At 58.4% G+C, this 9,573-nt stretch overlaps 1 protein-coding gene across 1 annotated transcript; it reads right to left on the reverse strand.

The window, feature by feature from the left end:
- Positions 1-272: 272 nt before the first annotated feature.
- Positions 273-2,674, reverse strand: NKX2-4 (NK2 homeobox 4). Its single transcript, XM_075923177.1, has 2 exons — positions 1,696-2,674; positions 273-928 (listed from the first exon to the last, which is right to left on the reverse strand). The coding sequence occupies exons 1-2, from the start codon at positions 2,075-2,077 to the stop codon at positions 273-275; spliced, it is 1,038 nt and encodes a 345-aa protein (XP_075779292.1). The 5' UTR covers positions 2,078-2,674.
- Between the last annotated feature and the right edge of the window lie 6,899 nt (positions 2,675-9,573).

Here is a 9,573-nt window from a genome sequence, read left to right on the forward strand (position 1 = left end):
GTCTACGGCAGCTTTGGCAACTCGGAGTCCGACTTCGTTGCGAGTCAAGTCTTTTTGTTTTTTAAACCACAGCTCGATCATCAAATAAAATAATAAAATTCAAAGGAAAGAAAAGTCACCCACGACAGCAAGGGAGGAGGAGGGCTCCCCGGGCAGGGTCTCTTCCTAAGGCTCGCCCCCCCGAGGGCGGATTCGGAGTGAGGAAAGCCACAGGCGTGGGGGGGGGGGGTCCTAGCCCCCCCCCGGCAGTCCCTGGCGGCCCCCCCGCCGCGTTACCACGTCCTGCTGTAAAGCAGGTTGGGGTTGACCAGGCTGCTGTTGTACTCGACGGTGGCCGTGTCCAGCGAGGCCAGGCCGCCCACCTGGCCGTGCAGGGGGGGCGGGCTGGGCGACATCTCCTCCAAGTCCGGGGCTTGGCCGAGCGCGCCGGCCGGCGGGTGCGCGGCGCTGCTGGGAGCCGGCAGCCCCCCGCTGGAGGCGGGCTGGGGGGCGGGCTGGCTGGGCGCCGCCGGGGTGCTGCTGGGGGGCCCCTGGCAGGGTTTGCCGTCCTTCACCAGCACGGGCACGGCCACCCGGCGCGGGGAGGGCTGCCCCGGGCCCAGGCTGCCCTCCTGCTGCAGCTGCTGCGAGGCCTTGTCCTTGGCCTGCCGCTTCATCTTGTAGCGGTGGTTCTGGAACCAGATCTTCACCTGCGTGGGCGTGAGGTGGATCAGGCTGGCCAGGTGCTCCCGCTCGGGCGCCGACAGGTACCGCTGCTGCTTGAAGCGCCGCTCCAGCTCGTAGACCTGCGCCTGGGAGAAGAGGACCCGGCGCTTCCTGCGGGGCGCGGCGTGCAGCGGGGCCAGCGACTTGGCCGCCTCCGCCATGCCGCTCAGGGGGCCCATGCCGGCCACGTTCATCCCGGCCGAGGGGCCCATGAACCTGGAAACTGAGCAGAAGGGCGCCTGAGAGCCGGGCGCGGGGCCTGGGGGCCCGGCGGCACCTGCCCCCAGCCAGCAGGGCTGACACCGGGGCTCGCAGGGACCGGGGGGCAGCCGTGTCCGGTCTGCGGGATTCCCCCCCCCCCCACGCCTGTCTGTCCGTGTGTCCGTCCAGCTGGCAAGCCCCCGGGCGCCTCTGTCTGTCTGTCCACACTCCAACCATCCATCCAAACCCGCACACTCTCTATCCATCCCTACATCGTGCACATCCCTGTGTCTAGACACACTCCATCCGCCCGCCCGCCCGCCCGTCCGTCTGTCCGTCCATCCATCCAAACACACAATCTCTATCCATCCCTATGTAATCTGTCCATCCAGCTAACCCATGCACATTCCTCTGTCTACACACTCCATCCATCTATCCATCCAAACCCAGGCCCTATCCAGATCTATCTATCTATCTATCTATCTGTCTGTCTGTCTGTCTGTCTATCTATCTATCTATCTATCTATCTATCTATCTATCTATCTATCTATCCCCATGCATCACTAGCCAAACCGCTCCATCCCCCCGTCTCTATTCCCTGCCTACCGCTCTGGATTTGGGGCCAGGACCTGTGTCCCCCCCCAGCCAAGAAAATCTCCGCCTGGGACCTGGGAATCGTCCATCGCTCCCACTCCGCCGTCTTTCCCCCTTCGCGGCTCCCGCGGTGCCCCCGGCGGCTCGAGCCAGCGAAGCCCCCCCCCCAAGCCCGTGCCCCTGCGCCCCACTTACTTGTGGAGTACCTGGGGTCCGGGTTGGCCCCGTACCAGCCGCTGGCGGCCGCCGCGCTGTTCCGCATGCTGTCGGGGTAGGCGGGCAGGTCGCCCATGTTGCCGAGCCCCCCGTTGCAGTAGCCCCCCACGGCGCCGTGGGGGAACTGGGAGACGCCGTGCGGCATGTGGTAGGCGCCGGCCGCCGCGCCGTTGTGGCCGCCCATGGCGTGTTGCTGCATGGCCGGGGCCGCCGGCGCGCCCTGCGCCTGCCGATAAGCGCCCAGCGGGGAGCCCAGGTGCCCGGCGCCCTCCAGCGCCCCGAACTTCTTGTAGGTCTCCTCCATGGGGCTCAGGATGTCGGTGACGGAGAAGGGCGTCGTGTGCTTGGGGCTCAGCGACATGGCTCGGCCGCCGGGCAGCGGGGGACCTGGCTCAGCCCGGGGCGGCTGCCGGCTCCCCTCCTGCCGGCTGGCTGCGCCCAGACAGGGGGGCTCCGCAGCGCGCCGGGGAGCCGAGCGCTCGGCGCGCAGGAGGCAGGAGGAGGGAGGCGAGCCCGGAGCGCTCTTATCTCGGGTTTATTTTAGTCCGGCGCCAGGTTTACGACAGACACTGGGGGGCGGAGCGACAGCCCCGAGGAGCCGCCAACCGGCCGTGCCCAGGCGCGGAAATCCCGCTCGCTCCTCACTGCGCCCTGCACCTTGCGCCCCTGCGCGCCCGGACAGCTCCCCGCGCAGCGCTGGGCTCCAGCGGGGCGACCAAGGCGGCGTCTGTGGGCGGGTGGAGACCCCCAGCCCGCTGCCTCCCCCGCCCCGGGAAAAAGCCCGAGGGCTGGTCCCCCCCCCTTCCAGACACAAGCGCCAAAGCGAGCTTAGGAGAGGAGGTGCCAAGAACCGTCCAGTGTCATGGTGGAGTCGCCTTTTGCGCCTCCCTGGGTTCTTACGCACCCTGGGCTGGCGGGCACGTCCAAATGAGCTCAAAGTCTCAACATCCAGAGGCGAGCGAGGCTACACCCCACCCCGAGACCCTCTCCTGCAAGTATCCTGCTTTTCCGGGGGGACGGGACATTTCTCCCTAGGGGGCTCGGTCTCCTGTCTCCTCGGAGCCCCCCATCTGGGCGCGCGTGGAAACGGCTGGGTTTCCCTTCTGCGCCTCCGGGCGTTATAACAGAGGCTCGGCTTTCCGCGTGGCTTGTAAACCCCACCCCTCACTTCTCCCCCCAAAAGGGGGGGGGGAAACCAAACCAGATCTCCCCGGCTTTCCCCACCCGGCTCTCACCCAAGTGCCCCACGAATGCGTGGAAGCCGCAGGAAAAGAAACGCCCCAAAAGTTCCCGGGTCCCCCCCCTCCCGCCAGGCGGTGCACAATGAACGTCCAACTTGGGCGCTGGAGCCAAAGCTACAGAGGGCGGACGAGGAGATGGCCGGGCGCACGGAGCCCCGCTCCGAAATTGCGCCCGGAGAAGCGGCAGAGCTTGGATCCGGAGCCCGCGCTGGGAGAGGGGTACAAATGCCGCCTCGGCCCGAGACTGCGGAGGAAACCAAAGCCCCGCCGGGACCAGCAGCCAGATCTGAACGCCCGTCGCTGGCCGTCTAGGAACAAGAGGGGCCCGTCCAAATGCCAGCCCTGGGGGGTGACATTCAAACCGCTGCTCCCCAGAGCTTCCCCCCGCCCCTCCGGCTCCAGCCAGGTGCCTGCCGGGCTCTTGCAGGGCCTCGCAAGGAGCAATCCCCTCAAGCCAGGCGGCTGCTCGGGGGAAGGCACCGTCACGGCGCCCTGGTGGTTTCTAGGCGCTGTGTGTGAACGCGGGGCCCCAGACCTGATACCTTCGCGGCCCCTTCACTTTTAAGAGGCTCCGACAAGCGGAGATTCCCCGGGGCTGCGGCTTGTTTGGCTCTGCCCGGTGTAATCCAAAACTCCCCCGCCGCCCTCTGACACTTCCCCAAACTCCAGACCCGAGCCCGCCAGCGCGGGTTGTAACGAAATCGGCCGGGCGGAGCGTGGAAGCAGCGACCGGGCCCACGTTCCAGAACCAGAATTAGCCCCCGTTGAAACTGGCATGAAACTGACATGAAACTGACACGCTGCGAATAAAGGCGCTAATTCTGTCCCTTCCCGGGCTCTTCTTTGCCTAGCGAGCGACTGTCATCTGGGGGGAGGGGGGAGGTGAAAACTGGAGGGAGGGTTCGGCTCATTGTCCCGCACACAGAGCAACAGGGCGCTCTCGGCGTGTGGCTTTGAGTCCCCTTGGACTCGCCTGCTTTAGCTAGCGATCACTGCGCGGTTAGGTTGTCAATGGGCGCGCAGCGGCTGCTTTGGAACCGCCCTGGAATTCACTGGGCTACAAGGGGGGCGTTTGGAGAGGCCCCCGCAGCCACGCAGCCAGGAGAGACAGCCCAGCGATGCCCTTCCAAAAATGGTTCTGAACAAATTGCCTAAATTGCAACCCAACTAGAACAACCAGGAGTCCTGGGGCACCTTACAGACAGATTTAGTGGCGCATAAGCTTTCCTGGGCAAAGACCCACTTCGTCAGATGTTGTTTATGGAGACCCAGCCTAACAGAGCTACCCGTCTGATACTTGTCAACCCTAAGAAACGCAGCTTTCATAACCCTCAGAGTCCAACGGGGACTGGGTGTCCTTTCTGGGTGGACACACACCCAAGCGAGTACACGCAGCGCACATCAATACTATCGTCTGGATATGTATCGATTAATAGGAGATGGTCTGTGTATATGGTAATTAGCAAATGGTGTTTACACGTACATTAGCAGCTGGTAGTCACTTGTATATGCACACACAGAATACCGACGCTGGGACATACCTTTCTGTACATTGCACGCAAGGGTGTGTAGTTTACAGGAAAGGTTTGCATCGATTAAGAGTAGATGGCCTGTGTATATTGCAATTAGCAAAAGGTATTTACATATGCATTAGCAACTGGTAGCCACGTGTCTATGCACACACAGAATACCGAGCTGGGATATATCTGTATATTACACACAAGCGTGCGAAGTACAGTTGCATAGGAAAGGTGAGCATCCATTAATATCAGATGATCTGTGTATATTGCAATTAGCATTTGGTATTTGCATATGCATTAGCAACTGGTAGCCACGTGTCTATGCACACACAGAATACCGAGCTGGGATGTATCTGTATATTACACACAAGCGTGCAAAGTACATTTGCATAGGAAAGGTGAGCATCCATTAGTATCAGGTGGTCTGTGTATATCGCAATTAGCAATTGGTATTTATATATGCATTAGCGGATGCTAGCCACGTGCCTCTGCACTCACGTAATACTGAGCTGGGTTGGAACGTAACTTCATTTACAAGTTTGGGAGAATAGTAATAGAAATGTAGCCGAGTTAGTTTGATCGTGCGGAAACAAAAGACAGGACTATGCAGCACTTTAAAGGCTAACAAGATGTTTTATTAGGTGATGAGCTTTCGTGGGCCAGACCCACTGCCTCACAAAGGTATGAATAAAGACATTACCTAGCTAGCACACTGCCTTCCACATCCTAATGACTTAACCAACCAAACAGTGGGGACTTAGGAACAACTTGCACCGTCTCTATCCGCTTCTTGTAACTTTCCCCTCCACCCCCTCTTTATTTTGGCACTGGACTTTTAATACTCCAGTCATGTGAGGAAGTGGGCTGTACCCACGGAAGCTCTATGGTTTGTTAGTGTTTACGGTGTTTTAAGAAGTTTCTGCACCCGCCTGCGGGTGTCTATTAAGAGCAGGCACTTTCCCTAAGGCACATTTACCGAGGTGTCCCGGGGCCGTTTGCAGATCTGGCCTTGGACGCCCGGCTCCTCCTCCCCCTTCACACCCGGCCCGGCGAGCCAGAGCGCTCGCCCCGCAGCGCGCAGCGTGGCAGGACCGCGGCCGATCGCAGGCTGGGGCTGGCAGGAGAGCGAGCAAGGCGCCCCAGGCGCACCGCAGCCTCCACGAGGAAACTGCCTCCTGCCGCCTCTGGCCAGGCGGTGACCTGCGAGGTGTCCTGGGAGCCCGTAGTCCCCTTTGCCCCTCGGTCACCGGCGGGACGCCACTCCCAGGGCCTGATCCTGCAGCCCTGGCCCGCCCGCCCCAGCGGGGACTTGGTGCTCGCAAGGGAAGCCGGGGAGACGAAGGGGGTCAGAGAAAGCCAGCCTGGGGGACAGCCGGGCGGGGCCCATTGGCAGGGCCTTCCGCTGGGGTAAACACCCGCCACGGCACCCACAGAGACGCAAGGGAGCGAGCCAGAGGGGACGGGCCGGATCCTGCACGGACAACAGCCCCCGTGGAGAGAAATCGGCAGGATCGGGCCCACGAGCCGGACTTTGGGACGGTTCGCTACAGTTGCCTGCTGCGCTCCGTGGCTTTCCCCGCGACGGATCCGGGCTTAAGATCCCCTCTCCCCCCCCCCCCCGGCAGGGTACCAGGGCACTGACCCGAAGCATACAGATTCCAGAAGCACCTGTAATCCAGGCGATGGGCTTCCCAGCCAGCCCCCCCCCCGGCTGAGAGTCACTAACAGCCTCGGGGGGGGGAGGGGGGAGGGGGGAGGAGAGGGGAGAGAGCCCCTGAAATCTGGGGATAAAGGCTCCGGTGTTAAGCAGCGATCGGGGCTGGTTCGCTTCCCATGGCGCCGGGACCACGTGTCACACTGGCCGCCCATGCTCCGTGTGAACGTGGGGAAACCGGATCGAGGCGTTTGGCGGGGTGTCCCCTTGCCAAGGCGGCCGGGTGATGCCCGGGGGCCGTGGAGCGATCGAGGGGGGTCGGGAATAGCCGACTAATAACCCCCCCCCCATAGTCCCCTTCCCCCGCCCAGCCCAGGCTCGGAGCACCGGGCTCGCATCCGGGCGCGCTGAGACTGGCGGATTCTCCCACTGAGCTGGGAGAAAATGCCTCGTGTCGCCCCGCGGAATCCAGGCACGCTCGTCTGAAGCCTCCCATTGGCTGCCCCGCACGAAGCCACGCCCACCTGCCCGCGTGCGATTGGCCAGCTGTGACAGTGCGGGCCAATAAAGGGAGGCAGGGGCAGGGAGTCAAATGGCTGTAGACTTTCGCCCTTGGGTGGGGGTGACTGGTATTGTCACCCCCCCCCCCCCCAACAACTCACCTGGAGCCTTCTATGAGCCTCCCTGGAGCACCAGGGATTCAGGGTGGGATGCTGTTAGGCTGGGCTGGAAGAAGGTTTCCCAGCAGCTGCATGGTGACCCCCAACAAAAGGCCTTGTTCAGCTGGAGGACCTAAGGAGCCAGATCTATGACTAGAAACACCCGGGACAAGATTCGTGGCCACCCTCGCCTTCATCTGGCTAGCTGGATTGCCGATTTCTCCCGGCCGCGTGGACGTGTCATGACCCTGACCTGTTCGTTTGCTTAATCCACCTCATGCCCGGGTAGACACTGGGTGAGGGACCCACTGGTGAGGATGTGTGGTGAGTTGTATGATCTGCAGAGAAAGTGGGACCCAGGGTTGGTGTGCCAGGAAGCCAAGGGGGTCCCTGAACTGGATTCGTACCCGGCATGGAGTTTGTGTGGCAGCAGACTTTTGAGGGTATTTTAGAAACTTGTGTCAGTGGGGACACCACAAACAACGACCCGGATTGCAGAGGGCCGTAAAATGACCCAATTTCGGGAGGTCTTTGTGCCGTGAATGTAGTTGATAAGAGTGCTCTGGCGGGACTTGGCCAGACTGCATGGGCCAAGGAAATTAATAACGGCTTGTTTTTGTGAGTCGTATTAGCATGGGGGAACTGAAAAGAACTAGACAAGTTATTGGAAGACACGCCCATCAATGGCTAGTGGATGGGATGGGGTCCCGAGTGTCTGTTTGCCGGGAGCTGGCATTGGGTGACAGGAGAGATCATCGGATGATTCCCTCCCTGTTCTGTTCGTTCCCTCTGGGGCATCTGGCTTTGGCCACTGCTGGCAGACAGGACGCTGGGCTAGATGGACCTTTGGCCTGACTCGGTCTGGCCATTCTGATATTCTTATGTCTTGGACCAGGGATGGGCAATAAAAAAAAAAGCCGCCTGCAGGGTTAATCTCTGGCAGGCTGCTGATGCTATATTGACCTGCGCTTCCGCAGCTATTGGGCGATCACAGCATTCCCTGCCGCTCCCATTGACGACGAACGGTGATCCGCAGGTGACAAGAGCTGCGGCCGCCCGATGCCTGAGGCGGTGCAGGTAAATACAGAGGTGAGGGCCTGCCAGGGATTAATCCTGCGGATCAGATCCTGCCGTTGGGCTGGAATTTGCCCACCCCGGCTTGGACCAAGCTGCATAGGACTGTGAGTCAGGTTTTCAGGATTAAGCCGCACAGAATACTTTACCCACAGACCTTGGAGAGAGATACTGATTGGGGATGCTGTGTTTATTTAGAGCAGCAGAGCGAACAATAGATTATTAATCACCACCCTCACATTGTGTTATAGCTCTGGAACCCTTCTGCTGGGAGTACAAAAAAACAGGCAGGCTACACACAGCTAAATGTGTGTGTGGGGGGATAACTCAGTGGTTTGAGCATTGGGTGCTAAACCTGGGGTTATGAGTTCAATTCTTGTGGGAGCCCCTTTAGGGATCTGGAGCAAATCTGTCAGGGATGGTACTTAGCCCTGCCATGAGGGCAGGCGACTGGACTCTATGACCTCTCAAGGTTCCTTCCAGCTCTGAGATAGGTATATCTCCATATATTAACTGGCTTAATTGATTTGTCTGTGCTAGGGTTCATTTAGCAAAATGCAGGACAATGTAGCACTTTAAAGACTAACAAGATGGTTTATTAGATGATGAGCTTTCGTGGGCCAGACCCACTTCCTCAGATCAAATAGTGGAAGAAAGTAGTCACAACCATATATACCAAAGGATACAATTAAAAAAAAAAGAACAAATATGAAAAGGACAAATCACATTGCAGAACAAGGGGGGGGGGGGGGAAGGAAGGAAGGAAGGTAAGTGTCTGTGAATTGATATTAGAGGTAGGGAGAGTGGGATGTTTGTGAGTTAATGGTATTAGAGGTGATAATTGGGGAAACTATCTTGGTAATGGGTGAGATAGTTCAAGTGTTTGTTGAGTCCTTTTTGGAAAGTGTCGCATTTTAACATGAATGACAGTTCAGAGGATTCCCTTTCAAGTGCAGATGTAAAAGGTCTTTGTAGCAGAATGCAGGTGGTTAAGTCATTGAGAGAGTGTCCTTTCTGGTTAAAATGGCAAGAAACTGTTTTCTCTTTGTGATCTTGTCTGATATCTGTTTTGTGGGCATTAATCCTTTGGCGAAGTGTCTGAGATGTTTGTCCAATGTACATAGCAGACGGACACTTTCGGCACATGATAGCATAGATTATATTTCTGGATGCGCAGGAATATGTGTTCTTGATCTTATAACTCACTTGGTTAGGTCCAATAATGGTATCAGCAGAATGAATATGTGGACAAAGCTGGCAACGGGGTTTGTTGCAAGGGAAGGTACCAGGGTTGGTATTAGTGTGGTATGTCCTGTGGTGGTTGGTAAGAATCATCTTGAGGTTAGGTGGTTGTCTATAGGAGACTATGGGTCTGTCTCCCAGAGCCTCTTTGAGTATGGTATCCTGTTCCAATATAGGCTGTAGTTTATTGATAATGTGTTGGACAGGTTTAAGTTGGGGGTTGTAGGTGATGACAAGTGGTGTTCTATTGTTGGTTTTCTTGGGTCTGTCTTGAAGTAGATGGTTTCTAGGTATTCGTCTGGCTCTTTCAATTTGCTTTTTTATTTCTCTGGGTGGGTAGTTGAGATTTATAAATGCTTGGTAGAGATCCTGAAGCTTCTGGTCTCCGTCAGTGGGATTAGAGCAGATGCGGTTGTATCGAAGGGCTTGGCTATAGACGATGGATCGTGTGGTGTGTTCTGGATGGG

Source organism: Pelodiscus sinensis, chromosome 3 (assembly GCF_049634645.1).
Source record: "Pelodiscus sinensis isolate JC-2024 chromosome 3, ASM4963464v1, whole genome shotgun sequence".
Taxonomy (NCBI): domain Eukaryota; kingdom Metazoa; phylum Chordata; order Testudines; family Trionychidae; genus Pelodiscus; species Pelodiscus sinensis.

Excerpts from the sequence above, each read along its gene's own strand:
- NKX2-4 (XM_075923177.1), bottom strand. The coding sequence starts at position 2,077 with ATGTCGCTGAGCCCCAAGCACACGACGCCCTTCTCCGTCACCGACATC. Across the intron at positions 929-1,695 it reads GGACCCCAGGTACTCCACAA|TTTCCAGGTTCATGGGCCCC; the intron begins GTAAGTGGGGCG and ends CCTTCTGCTCAG.